The sequence below is a fragment of the Scyliorhinus canicula genome, chromosome 25, assembly GCF_902713615.1.
Source record: "Scyliorhinus canicula chromosome 25, sScyCan1.1, whole genome shotgun sequence".
Lineage (NCBI taxonomy): Eukaryota > Metazoa > Chordata > Chondrichthyes > Carcharhiniformes > Scyliorhinidae > Scyliorhinus > Scyliorhinus canicula.
Genome location: NC_052170.1, coordinates 15,235,406 through 15,255,763, shown reverse-complemented (window position 1 = coordinate 15,255,763; position 20,358 = coordinate 15,235,406). Strand labels below are relative to the sequence as shown.

Sequence of the window (20,358 nt, the reverse complement as noted above, 5' to 3'; positions counted from 1 at the left end):
TATGAGGGGCATAGACAGAGTGGATAATCAGAGGCTTTTTCCCAGGATAAAGGGGTCAATTACAAGGAGACATAGGTTTAAGGTGCGAGGGGCAAGGTTTAGAGAAACACAGCGGGTAGTGGGTGCCTGGAACTCACTGCCGGAGGTGGTGGTGGAAGCAGAGACGATAGTGACGTTTAAGGAACATCTTGACAACTACATGAATAGGATGGAAGAGGGGGATACGGACCCTGAAAGTCTAGAAGATTTTAGTTTTGACGGGCAGCATGGTCGGCGCAGGCTTGGAGGGGAAAAGGGCCTGTTCTTGTGCTGTACTTTTCTTTGTTCTTTGAATTTCTCCAGTTAGAGGGTGATGAATCTGTGGAACTCTTTGCCGCAGAAGGCAATGTGGAGGCCAAGTCAGAGTGTCTTTAAGACAGAGATAGACAAGTTCTTGATTAATAAAGAGGATATGGGGTTATGGGGAAAAGGCAGAATAGTGAAGATGAAAACCTATCGGCCATAATTGAATGGTGGAGCAGGCTCAATGGGTCGAATGGCTTAATTCTGTTCCTATGTCTTATGGTCTCTCATATCAATGTATGGGCTGGTTTCGTATTTCTCTTCTGGAACCGATAATATGCACAGTTTCTCTGGAACGTAGTTCAACATGGATATCGATGCTGTGGAAGACTAGTCGAATTTGGCTGGCCAGGTTCACAAGATGTTCACCGTTGATATAGATCTAAAAATAGTATCCCCTACTATTGGGTAATCATGCAGTAATTTGGATCACTTGTTTCCCCGTGGCTGAAGTAATGCAGTCAACACACAAATCCAGGGTTGGGGTGGCACGGTGGTGCAGTGGTTAGCACTGCTGCCGACAGCACTGAGGACCCAGGTTCGATCACGGCCCTGGGTCACTGCCTGTGTGAAGTTTGCATGTTTTCCCCGTGTCTGCATGGGTCTCACCCCCACAACCCAAGATGTGCAGGCTAGGTGGATTAGCCACGCTAAATTGCCACTTCTTTGGGAAAAATATAATTGGGTACTCTAAATTTATATGAAAAAAAAGAAATCAGAATTTCTCTCACAAGGAATAGAATATAAAAAACACATCTTATAGAACACAAGATGAAAATGTGAGGGATATGGGGGAGTAGGTTTTCTTTGAGACTGAAATTCACTTCCTGGTTTAGCACCGGAATGCATAATTTTTACTTTAAGATTAGTTTGGATTTGTGGACGAAGGGAAAGTGGATAAAGGGGTTTGGACTTTTTATTTACACAGATGCCAAGTGGCAACAGACCATTTCATCAAATTACTTATTTAAACATATTTCTAGGTACTGTGTATTTGGAGTTCATTGTTTATAGTTTGTAACATATAAATCAGTAGGTATTCTGTTCCAATCTTGCACTTTAATGACAGATTAATTATCCACCTAATTTTTAAAAGCTATTAATCTTTTTACCAGTAAGGTAGCTTGTTTTCTTTCCCCAAATTATTTCTAAATAGCACTTTAAATCGCCATCTCGCATTTGGAGTGGGGAGAGAAAATAACTTAAATCCTTGTTTAACCTGTCACAACTCTTTCAAAGCCAACATAAATATAAATATTAACACAAATTAACAATTTGAAAATAACTGCCTGCTTTTTTGTAGCCACCATTATATCCTTTCAAGAACACTATTCAGATGAGCATCGATTAAGTCTGACAGCACCTTTAACCCCACTTAATAGGAATGGCCTCTAAAGTGCAGGTACAGTAATGAAAACATGTAATAAATTCACTCTCAGGGACACATTTTTTTCAGAACATGCTGGCAGCTGCTGCAGCCAGTATCAGAGGGCAATGGAAATCAAAATTCCCTTTTTCAGCTGCAATAAACTCCACTTGTTTCCCCAAATTGAAATGCCCTAAAAATGTGATCTTTCTCCATTAAAAAAAATGTAGCATTCACCCAAGTATTCTAAACATTTTATCATTTACTTTGTCTATTTATAGAAGTCAGGAATTGTCTATTTATAGAAATCAGGAAATAAAAGTAAATTGCCTTCTCATTCAAGTCGCTGAGGAAAAAAATCTATTGTCTAAAGATTGAACCAACATTGAGAGCAAATATACGCCACTTTAAAAAGTCTAAAACATTAAATGGCAATAATACAACATATCGGATGCAACACCAGAAGGAGACAATTCAAGGTTACGGGATAGGTCTTTGGTAATGTTAAATGCAAATATACCATAACAAAATACCGGATGTAGCAACAAATTATTCCCCTTGCGGAAATCGCAAGTTACATTTTTTTTGAAACCCAGTAGATCTCATAAAATGAGTCTACATACAAATTGAATAATCATGAGACACAAAATAGGGTGGGGGGGAAAAGAAAGAGAAAGAACGGGACATACTTATTCAGTAGTTTTCTAAAACTAATGCCACCCACTACTAAACTTAGAGGATTTCAAAACATGAGTTTTTTGGGGGCGAACAGAATAAATCCAGAGGCCAGATGGGCGGTCAGTGATGAGATAATCAAAGAACAGATGGGGTCTGACCATGGCAGCAATGCATAGTCAACTGACTAACTAGTCCTTATTCATTTAAATGTTTTTGCATTCGTCACATGTCTAATTCATTTCCACATTTAGTGGAAGCTGGAACCTGCCACCAAACCACTCCGTTAGGATAAAAATTAGTACTCAATGAAAATTACTTATTTTTCAGAGACAACTACTTCCAGGATGGCAGCTAGGCCAATTCATTACACATCATACAACACTGCTGCATGCCATCACCAAAAATCTTGGCTTACAAGACTTGAAATTAAGGCAACAATGATAAACATTCCAGTACAGCAGCCTGGTCTTCCTGTGTCTAGGAGCAAAGGGTGGAATAGTCATGACCTTGACATCCCATAGCACTTCACTTTCAATCAATTATCGCAACGCAGTCACTGTTTCATTGAAAAATGCAGCAACTGCCTTCTCAACAAGATCCCATAATTAGAAAATAAGTGGCTAGTTAACCTGTGTCGGTTGCAGGACTAGGAGAAAACTCCACGCAAAATGTCAGATTCCTTCACGCCCACCTGAATGGGCAGTCAGGCATCTGCCTAACGTCATCTGGAACTCTGCACCTACAACATTGCACTACTCCTTCAGGAATGCATTCCATGTCTGTCTAAATTATATGCTCAAGTCCTGGAGAGCTCTTAAACTCAGCTTCCTGACTCTCAGGGGAAAAAAACAGTAACTTATACTGTTCCAATGACTGAAGGGATAGTGATCCCAGATTTCATTTCCAGATAACATACAGTACTGAGGGATCAACTAGTCAGGGCCATACATTGTTATTTATCAGCTTTCCCACAACTGTGAAAATAACTTCTGGGGGGAGGTGGGATAAACAGGCCAGGAAATGCAAGTCAGTAGTAGTTATGGTATCGATCGATTAGAAATGACCAACGGTACAAAATCATGCAACATTAAAAATTAATTTACTGCTACAACTGCACGAAGATTTCTAACTGCAACGGGATAGTCGAGTACTACAGGGGATTTCTACACAAAACAATTGCTGCAATGTTGAGTTGCACAGCAGATTTATCTCACAGCAAAAAGTCCTAGTAATATTGACTTATAACATTGGAGTACACAGCTAGTTTTTAAAAACACCACTTACTGGTGTTTAAGGGCAACACGGTAGCATTGTGGATAGCACAATTGCTTCACAGCTCCAGGGTCCCAGGTTCGATTCCGGCTTGGGTCATTGTCTGTGCGGAGTCTGCACATCCTCCCAGTGTGCGCGTGGGTTTCCTCCGGGTGCTCCGGTTTCCTCCCACAGTCCAAAGATGTGCAGGTTACGTGGATTGGCCATGATAAATTGCCCTTAGTGTCCAAAATTGCCCTTCGTGTTGGGTGGGGTTACTGGGTTATGGGGATAGGGTGGAGCTGTTGACCTTGGGTAGGGTGCTCTTTCCAAGAGCCGGTGCAGACTCGATGGGCCGAATGGCCTCCTTCTGCACTGTAAATTCTATGATAATCGAACATGCCTGCATATTATTTCATCTTTTCAAATGACACTTATTTAATGAACACAGTGCAACAAATGGATCACAAATCTGTACAAGCACTCTTCATACCACCTTATTTTGGGGTAGAAATGCAATGTATCCAAAGAAGAGTTTTGCTCAGCCATTAAACAGAGGCAAAAATGAAACATTAAACAGTTACAATTTTAATCATGATTTTCTGAGCTGGTATTTGCTTTAAGACCAACAGACCCACCTGAAAGGCATTGTACTCTAGTTTGTACAAATGTTATCCAAATCGCTTATTTTTTTTAAATTACAGGAACGCCATTTATTCCTGATGTTTTAAAATTGCACAAACGGCAAAAATGAGTATTTCCTGTTCAGGGTGCTGCTCCGATGTCTGTCTCAAGTGAGTATGGTCATCCTACTTGTCAAAGAAAATTCTTGCCTGGTGAATTTCAAATCTATTCCTTTCTCAGTCAATCTAAAACCTCATTGTAACCGTAACCATGTGCAATTACAACCACTCCATTAATTTTGATAAGAATCAGTGGGAAGAACCCCAACGCTCTTGCGTTTCGCCACGATTTGTCTGTGACTCCATACCAACCAAATATGGCTACCCACATCTAAACAGAGCACCAACAGTTGTGGCCAATCCAAACGCACAATTTTCAAACAAGTACAGCTTTTCTTTTGATAAAAGGATATTGAAGAAAGCATTATGAACCTGAACTATTTACTCCCACTAGACTTTCCTTCCACTTTAGTGGGTCAATCACCAAGGAACAAAATCCCTTATATCTACTTTTTCAGGTCATCCTGCCCACTCACTGATCAAACCACAGGTGAGTAAATGGTCCATATTTATAGAAAACTACTGCAGACAGAAATGCAAAACGTTCACCCCAAAACAGCAGCCAAAACATGCTAGCAATAAAAATGGACTTGACCTTCATTCACAACAAAACAAAGCCTAATTATACACAAAAAATCACAGACCACCAATTTAAAATCCCAGCATTTCAACACAAGTGATTTGTTCAGACACCATAAACTTGCATGCCAACAGATTGCCAAAATGGAAATGAATGTAGACCAGTATGATTCCCTTGACAATTCTCTTGCCCCACTCCGGTGAACACATATCAAACCAATAACCAAACATTTTTAGCTGGTGTCCATATACAGTTCCGGAGGAAACCATGCCCCAATTAACTTGGCACAATGATGATTTAAAATAGCCTGCAATTATGTACCACCTTTAACAAAAAAAAACACAGCTGTAAAGCATCTTTGAAATCACATTTCAAAAAATAATGCAGATAAAGACGGAAATTTTACAAGGGGGGGGGTTGAGCAAAAGCTTGGTCAAAGATTCAGCAAAGGGTGGCACAACGGTTAGCGCTGCTGCCTCACAGCACCAGGGACCCGGGTTCAATTTGGGCCATGGGTGACTGTGTGGAGCTTGCACGCTCTTCCCATGTCTATATAGGTTACCTACAGGTGCTCCAGTTCCCTCACACAGTCGACAAGGTGTGTGTGCTAAGTGGATTCCCCATGATAAATTGACCCTCAAGTGTCCAGGTTAGATTATGCGCATATGTAGAGTTCTCATTCGAAGTGTTGGTGCAGACTCAATAGGCCAAACAGCCTCCTTCTGCACTATAGGGATTCTATGGTTCTAAAGAGGATGGTTTTAAGAAAACCTTAAGAGGACAACGGCTTGTTGGAATTTAACAGCAGAGTCTGAAAGACGAGAAAGGAGTGTTTTTTTTTAACGTGTGAATTCATGAATGGCAGGGGGCAAGATGGGGAGGGGGGGGGGGGCTTGGGGAGGCTCAGCAAACAAGGAAATTCCTTAAAACAAAGATACGATGATAATATTACATTTGCAGTATCAGGGGACCAGAAGCCAACATTGGTCAGTGAAGACAGGCAATGATTGCCTTGGCACAGGCTAGAATACGAGTAGCCATCCAGAGCACTGGATGAGCCAGTGTATATGGAAGTCAGGCCACAAGAGCACTGGAATAGCTGAGCCCAGAGTGACAAAGCTGTGGATCATGGTGGACTCTCAAAAAAACTGAACAGCTTAATTCTGTCGAGCGCTCCTTTTTTGATTTGGTGCGGTTAATTCTCTTTCTAATATTATGATCAGGATACAGAAAAACCTGCAGTCAACATGGCAGAGATCAAAGGTGGCAAATTTTCTCTAAAGGGTTGCCATCCCTTTACTCTGCTTACAGTGGATAACTTACAGGGTCTGGAAAACACCAAATGTTTGGAAATTATGAGTTAAGAGATCAGGTTCACGAAAATGGGGCTAAAGAATTTCAGGTGATCTTAAATTTTGCTATTGCCGTTAATCTGATCCACACTCATCTAGCCAATTGAGCTACCTTACCTGCGTCCCCCTTCCCCATTCTCAGTGCAATAATTGCTCCTTGACCTCCAATCACAAATTTCCTCACTCCAATCTTTGATACTCCTCCAATGATAGATTTTGTTTCTAAGAGAGCAGCAACAGGAGGGGGGAAATCTGTAAACGGTAGAGCTTGAACGGCGAGAATGGGAAAGACAATGGGAGGTGCAAGCTGAGCAAGGAAACTATCTCTCCCATGCTCACTGCTCCAATCAAACTGCATTGGGGGGGGGTGACAATGAGGAAAAACCTGTACAAACTGTAAAATCGTGCAGTGGGGATTATGTTTCCCGGATTGTTTCTGTTGTAACCGTTTACTGTATTTTATTCAAAAACAAATCTCTGCATTGTTCTCCCACTCACCAAGACCACAATCATTCACCCATAATGTAAGCTAATGGGGGTCAGGTAGTTCATTTGGCTAAAAGACTAGTGTGTGGATCAGATCAATACCAATCGATTCATTTTCTGGCTGAGGGTGACTCGGGCCTGCCTCCTCTCCCTACCCGTGGTAAAAAAAATCATAGCACTTAGCTAACAGTGAATAAACCGCCACAGACTTGATCTTCAGGCAGAGAACTCCAAAATTTATTTATTTATTTATTTATTTATTTAAATTTAGTGTACCCAATTATTTTTTCCAATTAAGGGGCAATTTAACGTGGCCAATCCACCTAACCTGCACATCTTTGGGTTGTGGGGGCGAAACCCACGCAGACACGGGGAGAATGTGCAAACTCCTCACAGACAGTGACCCAGGGCCGGGATTCGAACCCAGGTCCTCAGCGCCGTAGGCAGCAATGCTAACCACTGTGCCACCGTGCTGCCCTGAGAACTCCAAAATAATGCAAGCCATTATGTAACGGGTACAATCGTCCATCTTTGATTTTTTTTTGTGGCCGAATTCTTTTTTATTAATTTAGAGTACCCAATTCTTTTTTTTTTTCAATTAAGGGGCAATTTAGTGTGTCCAATCCGCCTACCCTGCACATCTTTTTCGGTTGCGGGGGTGAGACCCATGCAAACACGGGGAGAATGTGCAAACTCCACACCGTCAGTGACCCAGAGTCAGGATCGAACCTGTGACCTCTGCGCCGTGAAGCGGCAATGCTAACCACAGCACCACCCCTAAAATGAAGTATTTTTGAAAGTTGGGCGACATGAAATGTTAACAGCTTGCAATGTCGTCCCTCATTTACATATTTTTAGATTGCCATTTATATACATTTATCATAAGTATACATTCATATAGAGAACCCCATTACTTTTAAGCATAACAGGTAATTAGCCATAGTTCACAAAGGACATCCCATTTATTTGATAGGAAGAAGCACTACAAATTAGATCTTCTCTATCAAACTAACTTCTGAAATTATTATATATACTACCAAGCACATGATAACCATTTGTTCAAGTTGGCTGGCTCAATAAACAAATTGAAATGAACAGTCTTTCTGTTGGTATGTTGACTCAAAACAAGTAAAACAAAAGAACTGAACTTATGGAAAAGTAATTCTCTCAGACAACATGCCCTTTGCCCCAGGTTCCTCAAATGAGACCATAAAGATAGAACTTAGTAAACAAAGGGGGCAATCACATTGCTGGCAGTGTACTAGAGGTCCCCAAACAGTAAGTGAGAAGAGTCATACGCTGTCCTCAATTGGCACTGTTACATACAAGCTTGCAGTAAAGTTACTAGTGCGTGATCAACCAATTGTTCCCTTCCTTAACCAACATGCCAAGAAAGTGATTGTAGCATTTGTACCATTGTGCACTCAATCAATTGGCTATCTCAGCACAAACCGGAAACAAATGTTGGCAATGTGGTTCTGCCGAAGTTGTGAAGGCACCCTAAAGATACTATGCAGTTCAATTACATCAACAGTTTAGGTATCAAATATTCCAACTGCAGCTTTGTTCGTTCTACATTTCCCAAAGGACCTCCTGTACAGCCAGAGACAGATTCATCTCAGAAATGCAGCCTGGCTCGGAAATGACAGTCCAGAGATCAAAGGGCAGTCTGTTCAGCTATGGTGCTATTCTATCCCAGTTAACAATTTAAATTTCCCTATGCAACATAAACCTTCTTTTCTGCAAACCAGGTTAATTTATTGCATGTGTATCTATAAACAGATAGGAAACTATCGAATGTCAGCAATTACACAGTTGATTTCTGGACACGAACACAAAAATATCCACATCAGCCTTTATTTATCTTTTTTCACTCAAATCGCTTCTGTCAGTCAGCTTTTCTAACTTCTACACATCAGTAAATTGTTGCACTTATTAGGTTACTCTCATAACCACCCACGTTCACTGCTGACTCATTCATAAGCTTTTCGCCCTTTGTGAAAATTTTCCTCCTACACAGAATTGGTTAAGACCAGATGACATATGCAGGAAAATTTACATGGAGTCGGAGAAAAGTGCCGCCTGCACAGCAGATTCGGTTTACTCCTCCCTTTGGGATCAGTATGGGCAAGGCCTGATGAAATAAAAAGAGCGCGCTGGAAAAACCCAGGTGTGATAGCATCTGTCCAGAGACAATTATCAACGTTTAACTCTTTTTCTCTCTCCACAAATCTTTTCAGCACATTGTTTTTAATTCAGAACTCCAACATTTACAGTATTTTAGTGCCTGAAAATAAAATCCCAGTGGCCTTTCATCCCAAATTCCAAGAGAAGTAATTTTGTCTATGAAGACGAGTGGTAACACTGCAGCCTTTGAATGAATACAGAAATATGGTCCTGTGAAAGCTGATGTTAGCCTATCCTCGAGACCCACATCAGTCCCTTCTCCCTAATGTTGAACTTCCAAAAGACAACCTCTCTATTCTTGCCTCTCCACTCCCACAATACTCGAGTATTTAAGCTCGGTCAAGTAAATGTAACTGAATTGTTAAACAAATTTTTATTTGAATATCAGGACACCCAATAACAACCTTGCTTCAAGTACAAGCTGACTGCATGACTAGTTGCACACACTCATTCATAAGCAACCAATGCTGCTTTATTGGCTTCCTTCCTTTACTCAAAGTTTTTCCCATGGCAAGAAAATTGAATTTAGATGCCTGTTACAGGATAGACTAGTGTCAAAGAATCTAGAGAAGGAGCAGATTATAAATTTTTCTTCAGCCCACAACCCCAAAAAATATGTATCTAGTCTGCAACATTGGGATTATTGTCTGACCTCATGTCTCTCAGTACAGGTTCATAGCTCCTTGAAAGTGGAGTCATAGGTGGACAGGGTGGTGAAGGCAGCATTCGGCGTGCTTGATTTCATTGGTCAGAACATTTAATACATGAGCTGGGATGTCTTGGAGTTTTACAAGACATTAGTATGGCCACACTTGGAATACTGAGTACAGTTCTGGGCACCCTATTATAGAAAGGATAGTATTCAACTAGAGTGTAGAAAGGAGACTTCATCGGGACTTGATGGTTTGAGTTGAGGCTCGATAGACAGTGACTTTTTTCCCTGGAGGCTTGGGGTGATCTTACAGAGGTTTATAAAATAATGAAGGGCTTGGATAAAGTAGACAGTCAACATCTTTTCCCAAAGGTAGGAGAATCTAAAACTAGAGGGCATAGATTTAAGTTGAGAGATACAAAAGGGTCCAGAGGGGCAATTTTTTTCACATAAAGGGCGGCGAGTGCCTGGAACAAGCTGCCAGAGGCAGTAGTAGAGGCAGGTACAATTTTATCTTTTAAAAAGCATTTAGACAGTTATATGGGTAAGATGGGTATAGAGGATATGGGCCAAATGCGGGCAATTTTGACTAGCTTAGTGGTAAAAACTGAGCGGCATGGACAAATTAGGCCAACGGGCCTATTTTCATGCTGTAAACCTCTGACTCTCCCTCCTGCTTCTCCCCCAGAACTATCTCAGTCCTGCTTCTCCCCCAGAACTATCTCAGTCCTGCTTCTCCCCCAGAACCAGCTCAGTCCTGCTTCTCCCCCAGAACTAGCTGAGTCCTGCTTCTCCCCCAGAACTACCACAGTCCTGCTTCTCCCCCAGAACTACCACAGTCCTGCTTCTCCCCCAGAACTACCACAGTCCTGCTTCTCCCCCAGAACTACCACAGTCCTGCTTCTCCCCCAGAACTACCTCAAAGTTATATTTTACTAGCAAGTAGGTAGCTAAAATATCAATCTAGAGAGAAACTCAAAAGATCTTAGATCAGTGAGATATAAATAACTGAACAATAAATACTGAAGGGGTGCTTCCTCTGCTACAATACATTCGCAGAATACCAAAATTTAATTCTTGGCAAATGCAACGCAGAGACGTGAATTATGTGGCATTGCTCAAATAAAAATGGCAAAACAATTGCAGGTAGCAGCCAAGTTACCAGCCCATAAGTCATTAATGACTGGCAACATTGCAAAGACTTGGAAATGTTGCAAACTAGAGAAATAGGTCCTGTAGTTAGCAGATCATAATGGCTGTATTAACAATTCTCACAGACCAATGAAAGTCAAGTAGTCGCCTTGACCAGACTGCAAACTCAGTAGATCAAAACAGGCCAATCAACTGGAGGGGCAAGGCACATACATCAATTAACTGGCACTGCTGACTGGGTAGGTAGAAGAGGGGGAGAAATAGGTTTAGATATAAATTATGCTCAACAGCAACCCAACCAGCTCCTCAGCTATTTCAGCCTACCAGATCTCCCAATTCACTTTACAAAAATATACTGCGTTATCTTTATCCGCACCTTTTATTTTGATTGATCACTGAAGTTGCCCCTTAATCTTCACTCTTGGCTGTGAAGTTACAACTTCTCTAATCCTTCACAGTTTATGCCCTTTACACTTTTTTTGTTGCTGCCCTTCGAACCGAGAACGATGAAAATATTTGCACAGAATGGTTGCAAATGAGATGTGCATCGCAATCGCATCGCAATATTCTATTTGCTAATGTTTTCATATAGTCTCAATATGCTGTCCATCACCGGGCAGGTCCCGTTTTTTGTTTAAGCGCATCTTCACACGCACACACTTTGTTTTACCCTTTGGGGAAGAGTGGAGAAGTGATGGAAGGATTCCCGAACTGATCTGCCCATTGAACCACATTATGAATGCCCTTTGCGTGGCCCAATTAGTCCTGCTGTTGGATTCAGAACTGGAGCTTCTGCTTCAGAGGTAGGGACACTTCTACCACTGTGCTACATGACCTCAAGTCCTGGTGTCATTCAAGAACATGGATGGAGCATTGATGCTGCAGAGGTGCCATTCAGAGAGTTCAATGGAATCAGTGACAATCTTCAATTAGGGATACACCAACCAAGCATGCCACAGCACCAGTTTCCCTCATTCAACACAAAATACCACAGATGCTGGAAATCTAAAATCAAAATAGCAGATGTTGGAACCACTCAGCATCAGCGGGAGCAGATTAACTTTTCAGGTTGCTGACCTTTATCAGTTTCACCGAGAGGTCGACCTGTTAACTGCTTCTCCCGCCACAAATATGCTGCCAACACCACTGAGCATTTCCAATATTTTGTATTAGAACGATCATTGCACCTTAGTAAAACAAGAGTTCTGTTGAAAAAGTAACAACTTGCAAAGCATACAAGAACCAAATTTGGGGGGGGCGGGGTTTGAGGGTAATCACCCAAAATCATTCCAGTCAATAACTTAAACCCTAAATGGTTCAAATTACTCTCTCCAGACAGGTTTGATGTGGGTTTTACCAATGCAGGTTTGAAAATGTCATTCAATGACTAATATACTTCAGTAAGATCCTACTTCAAACACAGACGATTGCATGAAGAATTTACACATCCGACGGACTTCCGGTAGCAACATGTAGGTGGAGGTCACACGTTAGATGGCTCCTGCTAGAGTCCCTGGTTTTGGACTTTTATGACTGGTTTCAAGGGTAGTTTACAAATGAGTTGGTGTGGGAAGATGTGAAATGTCGAAGACGCAGAAGATGGGTGCTGGAAATAAGGGGAAAGCGAAGGTGCGCCATTGAATGAGGCCGAGAGTCCTGCATTAAGAACAATGGCCGGGAGGGGGGAGTTGCCAGGTGGGGCTGCTCCCCTCATGGTGGAAACTCTGACCAAGGTGGAGTCAGCAGAGTTCGAGAAGCTGTTTGCCAAGAATATGGAGGTGCTTCAGAGGCGGATGATGACGGCGATGAAAGAGTGGGTGAAGGGAGTGATTGCTCTAGTACAGGGTCAGTGATGAAGACGTTGGCCGAGGTGTGGGAGCAAGAAGAGAGGTTGAAGGGAGTAGAGCCATTGTCACAACATAGTGACCAGTTCAACTCACAGGGCGAGGAGCTGCGGAAGGTGACCTAGGCCAACAAAGGATTCAGAGCCAAGGTGCAGGACTAGATTGGTGGGGAAGGTGAAGGTAGATTTGCTACGGTCCTGTCGTTGGCTGGCCAGGTACAGACAATAGAGATGAATGTTTTGTCGTGTTTCCTGGTTTTGCTTCAATGCCTGTTGGTCTTTTCGCCCACAGCGTTTTTAAGGGATGGGGGGTGGATAGGCTGATCTTGTTTGTTGGGTAAAGGTGGCCAAGATTAGGAAATGACACCGCAGAGGGGATGGCAGGCAGGTCTGGGTTTAAACTTGTTGTATTCTTGTCAAGCAGACTTGTCAAGATGCTGGGCTGGAGCAGGGGCTTTGTGGGTGAGGATGGAGCAGGGGGTCGGGGTTGCTGGCAATGGCGCTGCTACCAATTGGGAGCTAGGTTGGGGGGGAATGCCAGGTCCAGCTGGGGAAGATAGATGCAAGGTTTTGTTTCTGCGGGATTGGAGGAGTTGGGAGGTTTGGGCTGGCGTGGCAGGAGAGCTTTAGGTATATGCAAGTGTGGGACTTTGTGAGAAAGGTCTTTCCGACCTTCCCGATAGCACCCGAGTCCTCATTGTTGGAGCGGGCGCTGTTAGTGGGGGCTTTAGAGAAGAGGGTTGTCTCAGCAAGATGCTGCAGAGGGTAAATGCCTCAACTTTGTTCGCAAGGCTGTGGCTGATATAGCTGAAGGTAGTGCACCTCACAAAGTCTAGGATGAGCCAGCTATTCGAGGGATGGGAGATGTGTGAGCAGGATAGTCAGAGTCCAGCGAATCATGTACACGTTTGGGTGCTGCCTGAAGCTGGAAAGATCTTGGTGGACCGTGTTCAATACCATTTTGGGGGCGTTACCTGCGGACATGGAGCCTGGTCCCCTAGAAGCCATATTCGGGGTGCCAAATTGGCCGAAGGTGCAGGCAGTTACGGTGGCAGCCTTCGCCTCGCCGACTGCGCGTGCATGGGTCATGTTGGGGTGGTGGTCAGCATGGCGGGGACCTGCTTTAAGGGGTGCGAGTACAATTGGGCTGTACAATTGTTGGGGTTCGTTCTTCAAGCGTTTCCACCATTTTCAGGAGTTGGTTACAACCGACTGTTTGGGGGTGGGGGGGTTGCTAAACTTAAACTGTTGAAAAATTTGTGAATAAAAACACATTCCAAAAAAATAATTTTTACATCCACCATAACACATCACTAATATCTTAGTGAAACCGGCCAACAGAAATTAAAAACACCCAAATTTACAAAAACAAAGAACATTACAGCACAGGAACAGGCCCTTCGGCCCTCCCAGCCTGTGCCGATCCAGATCCTTTATCTAAACCTGTTGCCTATTTTCCAAGGTCTACTTCTCTCTGTTCCCCACCCATTCATATATCTGCCCAGATGCATCTTAAATGATGCTATCGTACCCACCTCTACCACCTCCGCTGGAAAAGCATTCCAGGCACCCACCACCCTCTGCGTAAAAAACTTTCTACGCACATCTCCCTTAAACTTTTCCCCTCTCACCTTGAAATCGTGACCCCTTGTAACTGACACCCCCAATCTTGGAAAAAACAAATAATTTTGTAGACCTCAATCAGGTCTTCCCTCAACCTCCGTCTTTCCAATGAAAACAATCCTAATCTACTCAACCTTTCTTCATAGCTAGCACCCTCCATACCAGGCAACATCCTGGTGAACCTCCACTGCACCCTCTCTAAAGCATCCACATCCTTCTGGTAATGTGGCGACCAGAACTGCACGCAGTATTCCAAATGTAAAATTTAAGATCAATACATCCAACAAATGTTCACATCTGTGTTTAACAAAACTGAGCCTATGGCCCAGCTTGTTAACACAAGTTGTCAAACCATAAGCAACGATAGCTTTGGGGCAGCACGGTAGCATGGCGGTTAGCGTAAATGCTTCATAGCTCCAGGATCCCAGGTTCGATTCCCGGCTGGGTCACTGTCTGTGTGGAGTCTGCACGTCTGTGCGTGGGTTTCCTCCGGGTGCTCCAGTTTCCTCCCACAGTCCAAAGATGTGCGGGTTAGGTGGATTTGCCATGCTAAATTGCCCTTTCAGAAGGCGTTTGACAAAGTTCCGCATCAGAGATTATTGTGCAAACTAAAAGTACATGGGTTGGAGGAAATGTATAGAAGGAGATGGAAAACTGGTTGGCAGAGAGGAAACAAAGAAAAGGGATAAATGGGTCATTTTCAAATTGGCAGGCAGTAACTCGTAGGGTACCAGAGGTGTCGGTGCGGGGGCACCAGCTATTCACAATATCTATTGGGCAGCAGGGTAGCATGGTGGTTAGCATAAATGCTTCACAGCTCCAGGGTCCCAGGTTCGATTCCCAGCTGGGTCACTGTCTGTGTGGAGTCTGCACGTCCTCCCCCTGTGTGAGTGGGTTTCCTCCGGGTGCTCCGGTTTCCTCCCACAGTCCAAAGATGTGCGGGTTAGGTGGATTGGCCATGCTAAATTGCCCGTAGTGTCCTAATAAAAGTAAGGTTAAGGGGGGGGGTTGTTGGGTTACGGGTATAGGGTGGATACGCGAGTTTGAGTAGGGTGATCATGGCTCGGCACAACATTGAGGGCCGAAGGGCCTGTTCTGTGCTGTACTGTTCTATGATAGTGTCAGATTACAGCGCTCAGTTAGCCAGTCCCAGCCTGGGCAAAAGGAGGTTCTGTAGTACAGTTCATTATTTTCAAGGTAGAAACGGAAAATAATATCCACCAATATTATCCACTGCCGACTTCTGCCCAACAACACCTGATGGAAATGCACAAGGACATGACAGGTCTAAGCCTGCTCCATGATGAATTATTACCAATAACTTTAATTTATGCAGTGCCTTTAAATAGTAAAACACCCGAAGGCATTCTTGCAGGGATATGGAAACAAGGAACACAATTTTAAACCTGATGTGCTTAGCCATGAACCAGTGTAGGGTGAGAGAGCGAACCAAAGTCACAAGGTGATTTTGCATGAACGTACGTTTTCAAGAGCGAAAGATGCGAGACCATCCACGAGTGCCTTGGAATAGTCCAATCTGGACATGGATAAGTGTTTGTGCAAATGATCTGAGGCAGGGGTAGAGATGGGTCATGTTTCAAATGGAGAAACAGACGCTCTCTGATGTAGTTGAACTTAGAAGGTCACCTCACAGAGGTTGTGGAACAGTCTGGTTCAGCTAAGACGGTTGCCAGAGACAAATGGAGTTGGTGGCAACACTCATTCTCAGCGATATCACATTGTCTAAAAGGAATGTGGCAGCATCCATGAAACTATACCATATTTGATAACAGTCAATGTCTCAGGAGAGGGGGTAAATCAGAATGGAAGAAAAACATCCCAGATAAAGTGTAATCAGTATAACAATGTCACATTTGCAAGAGAATCAATTCATTGTATTTTACTTTAAAAAAAGAGCTTAAGTTGGCAGGTTTCCCATCAGATTGTGAACTGACACTTTCCTTCCTCCCATTCCCCAAGCTACTCAATTTCCACTCAAGAAATCTTTACCCTTGGGATTTCCTGGTTTAAATCGGGTGTTTCAGAAATTTTAACATTTGCCTTGCATAATCATCAGGGGGAAATGTTTTTTTTTTAAAACATGTAGACACATATGCACACACCATATACATATTCAGTTTTCTCGTTATCCTGTGCCTTGATGGACCTACATCTTTGAAGATCACATTACAAACATATATTGCTTATGAAAAATACAAGAAAAATCACTCAATAACTAAATCCAAATGCCAACTTAGATCTTCCACTCCCCCAAATGCTTTTAGCTTCCCATCACTAAATTGGAATGAAGCAAACGGAAGGTATTCCCGCCACAGACTTCAGGACAGAAATTAAATTTAACAATTAGAAAGGAGTTGTTTCTTCCTTACAACAATTGCATATTTTGAAACTCTTGTAAAATAGCTCTTACTCAGATGGCTATCCTCTTGCACACGAGTAATCCATGCAAATGAACACAATGTCAGCCGCCTTCAGTTTAAATGCATCGTGGAATCCCATGGAAAACAGCCAACAGGTTTTAAAAACATTCAAAGACTTCCAAGATTATGTTTGAATATCTACTTTTCCTACATCTGAATAACTAGGTACCAGAAATACAGGATAGATAAGCAAGGAAATGGAATGGTAAGCCTGTATCAAAACTCTACTTGAGTTATTTAACAGTTACCGACAATCATATTTTGATTTATAATATGCCTACGAAACACCTAGAGTTATAATTTTCTGGCCAAACTCCTAATTATCCCCCAAAAATCATACCAAGCGTAATCAAGGCACAATACCTCAAAGCAATATAATACAATATTTCAATCCTAACTGTGAATTGGGTGTTTGGGAGTTTGAATTTAGAGAAATATGACTTTATACATTCTGGATACGCAGGGTAATACTTAAAAGTTGCCCTGTCTTCACTCCAGGCAGACAATTAGTGCAATTTGGATCAAAATCCAAGTTATATTCATGAAGTTAATGTACCAATTTACCAGCGTACTTTACCATCATGGTCATTCTTCTGCGATATTTTATCTTTTCCTCATTTTATACAGTGAAAAACATCTGATACTGGCTTAAACGTGCCAAGAGATCTACACCTTAATTAGCATAAATCGATAAGCACTCATGTCCTCTACAGATACAGATCATAACACATGGACCAAAACATATTTTTCAAATAGCAGAAAGTCAGCATTTCACACTTTTTAGCTTTGTTATAATTGGCCTCCAGAACCACAGCAGCCAAGATTTTTCGGACCACAGTTCTCCTGTTGCATAATACATGACGAAATGTGAAAATATTTCATAGCTCAAAACCGTTGCAAAATTTTACAGTAGCTTTTCAAAAACTGTACAGGCTATTTAAAATTACAATTTCCAAATGCAAAAAATACTCCATTTGCTACAGGCAAACTGCACCAAAGGCCCATAACCAAATCAAAATATTGCATTAAAAAATTATCCACACAATTCTGCTCACTAAATATCTTCCCACAGATCACAATATTTAAGACGACATATTCCAGTAGATGCTACCACCTACAAACATTGAATTGTCTTAAGTTTGTGAAAAGAGCAAAGTTCAACATTATAGTAATTTATAAAACTTGGATTGAAGGAATAATTTAGCATGCCTATCAATTATATTGCCTTTAACTACACAAAAATATCCTTTATCAACATTATTGGTGAGGTAGATGCAACATTTAAGAAAAGCAATCTGGTGCACTGTATGTCAGTGCAATAATATTACATAATCAATGATCTAACTAGCAACAGGGTGAGGGTTGATATTGAATCAGAGTCCAAATCTCCTAAAATACCAGATAAGGGAACATGAACACATAGCATACTTTCTTTATGAATCGCAGAAGGCATTTGATTAGGATTGTACAAGAGATTAACAGCCAAAATTAAAGCATAGGAAATCGGAGGTAGCAGTGTGACAAGAGTTGCTAATTAGGTGGGAGGTAGGAGAGACAAGGAACAGAAAGCTTTCTGACGGACAGAAGGTGACAAAACATGTCCCCAGGACCTGTAGTAGCTCCTCGGCTTTTCACTGTGTACATTAATGACAGATGACATTATACCAGTTTGCAGATGAGTAGAAAGAATGAGATCATGATAAACTCTGCAAGTGAGATAAAGTTCAATACACAGTGACCAAATTTAGATCAGAGTGAATAAATCACAATTCATCTATAATGAGAGCTGTAGAGAAGGAGTGGAATTTAGGTGTTCTTGTACATAAATCAAAGCAAGTGCACAATAAAAGTATTCAATGTATTCAATACAATATTGGTCTTTAGGTAAAGGGCATTGGAATACAAAAGTGAAAAGCAACTGATGTGCAACGCCTCAGCCACATCCATAATTGCAAGAGCAAAGCCAACGTGAATCAAGCCGAGCTTGCTCAGGCATGATTTAACAAAGTCAAACAGAATGGACGGCCCGTACGGCCTACTCCTTCATGGTCCTATGGATGCACCACCAACCACATACATTCCCGCTGACTGCCAGATTTTGGAGCGACTATTCCACAATGCCTGCCTGCAACCGCACAACTACCTAGCTTTACGACAAGAAAAAAAAATAAAAGGCCCCTGCGGTTGTAACTCGTATCTTGAATCGAGATAAAGCCCATAAACTCCGTACTTCCGTTTTTACTTGTCGAAATGGCCGGCACCTGAACTACATCGTTGAGTAAACAAATCACAGGAATTTCTCCACTGCCCTGGGACAAGCAGCTTTCCAGGAAGACGAAACGAAAACTGCGAATCCGAACTGCACAAGTTTTAAACCCTCGGGGGGGGGGGGGGGGGGGGGTTCACATCAGCCTCTCGTCGCCGTCTTTCTTTCAGAGAGAGGGTGGAACAAACACCATCGTTCGCCTCCTTCAGATTCGCCAATAACCTCCAGTCTAGCTCAGCACAAAACTCGCCTATGGAGGGGATTTCAGACTTGCAACCATCGCAGCACACACGGGGGGGGGGGGGGGGGGGGCAGGCTTAAATTAAGGCCTGCGAGGGGGTTGTAATTGAGAGAGAGAGATAGAAGAGGGGGCGGTCTCCGCACCGCCCTGGCAGCCTTCGACATGACCCTGCATTCGCCATTCCGGGCCGCGCACCATTTTGAAGCGGCGGGCGCTCCTGTATCGGCCCACTCAAGGCGTGGAGGGAGGGACGGAGAGTGGCGCCCGGCTCCGTAGGCCTCGCACGCACAAAATGGCGTCAGGAAGCCGTTTCCCGCTCAGCGCCGACAACAATAAAGAAGCCAGTGCCCGACCAATTCCAGCTCCCTGCGGCCTTTTCCCTTCCTCCCTTTGACCGATAACGCCACCAACCGCCCCACGTCGTCAGCTGCCCAGGCTGCGGACACTCACCGTGCGGTCGGGCCTGCCGAGGCACCGCTCTCGCGCTCCATGCCGCCACCCTCCGCTCAGGGGTCCACCCTTGCTGTCGGGAGACGGCGACCGGCTCACGGCGCCTTTGGCGAAGGGAGGGGGGGGGAGATGATGAGAGATCGAGAGAGAGCGTGTGTGTGTCTTTCCCCTTCTCCCTCCCTCCCCCCAAAAAACACGCACACACCCTGTTGAAGTTCTTCCCCCCCGTCCGGCCTTCTCCCTCTCCGGAGGATCTTTCTTCCAACTCCCTCCGCTTTTAAAAAAAAATCCGACAGCGATTCTCAGTCCGCGAATGGCAGCAGCCGCCCCAGCCCACCCCCACTTCTCGCCGCCGCCGCACACTCCCGAGATACCTTTATATACCGCCCGCCATCTTGGAGGCGCCCATTGGCCGGGCCGACCCCACGTGAGCCGCGGCCGCCTCCTTTCCATTGGTGGCCGGCGTCCACGTGACGCCCAGCCGGCGCCACCATTGGCCGTCACCCTCCCTGTGAGTCACAGCCGCTCTTGGAAAACGTTAGGGTCTCTTCAGGAGTAGCGAGGAGAGGAGGAGGAAGAAGCGGCTGGCGTTGTGACTGGAACGTCACCCATCCCCCCCCCCCCCCCCCCCGGGGGGGGGGGGCATGTCGGAGGGAAGCCGGATTGGCTGGGAGGGCTCGGTCACGTGCCACCCGTCGCACTCCG

At 43.6% G+C, this 20,358-nt stretch overlaps 1 protein-coding gene across 5 annotated transcripts in view; it reads right to left on the bottom strand.

Annotated features, from left to right (window-relative positions):
* The window catches only part of brd4 (bromodomain containing 4), a 216,360-nt gene that overhangs the window by 195,426 nt on the left and 576 nt on the right, over positions 1 to 20,358 (bottom strand). For 3 of the 5 annotated variants that reach the window (XM_038784572.1, XM_038784569.1, XM_038784574.1), the window contains exon 1: positions 19,654 to 19,972. The exons of 1 other annotated variant lie outside the window; for it this stretch is intronic. Coding sequence is in view for 2 of the 4 variants with exons in the window: in XM_038784569.1 (XP_038640497.1) it covers positions 19,654 to 19,694 (41 nt within the window). In the remaining 2 variants the exon portion in view is untranslated. Of the gene's footprint in view, positions 1 to 19,653; positions 19,973 to 20,027; positions 20,148 to 20,358 lie in introns of those variants that run through there. One more of the 5 variants, XM_038784573.1, reaches the window with a different exon arrangement.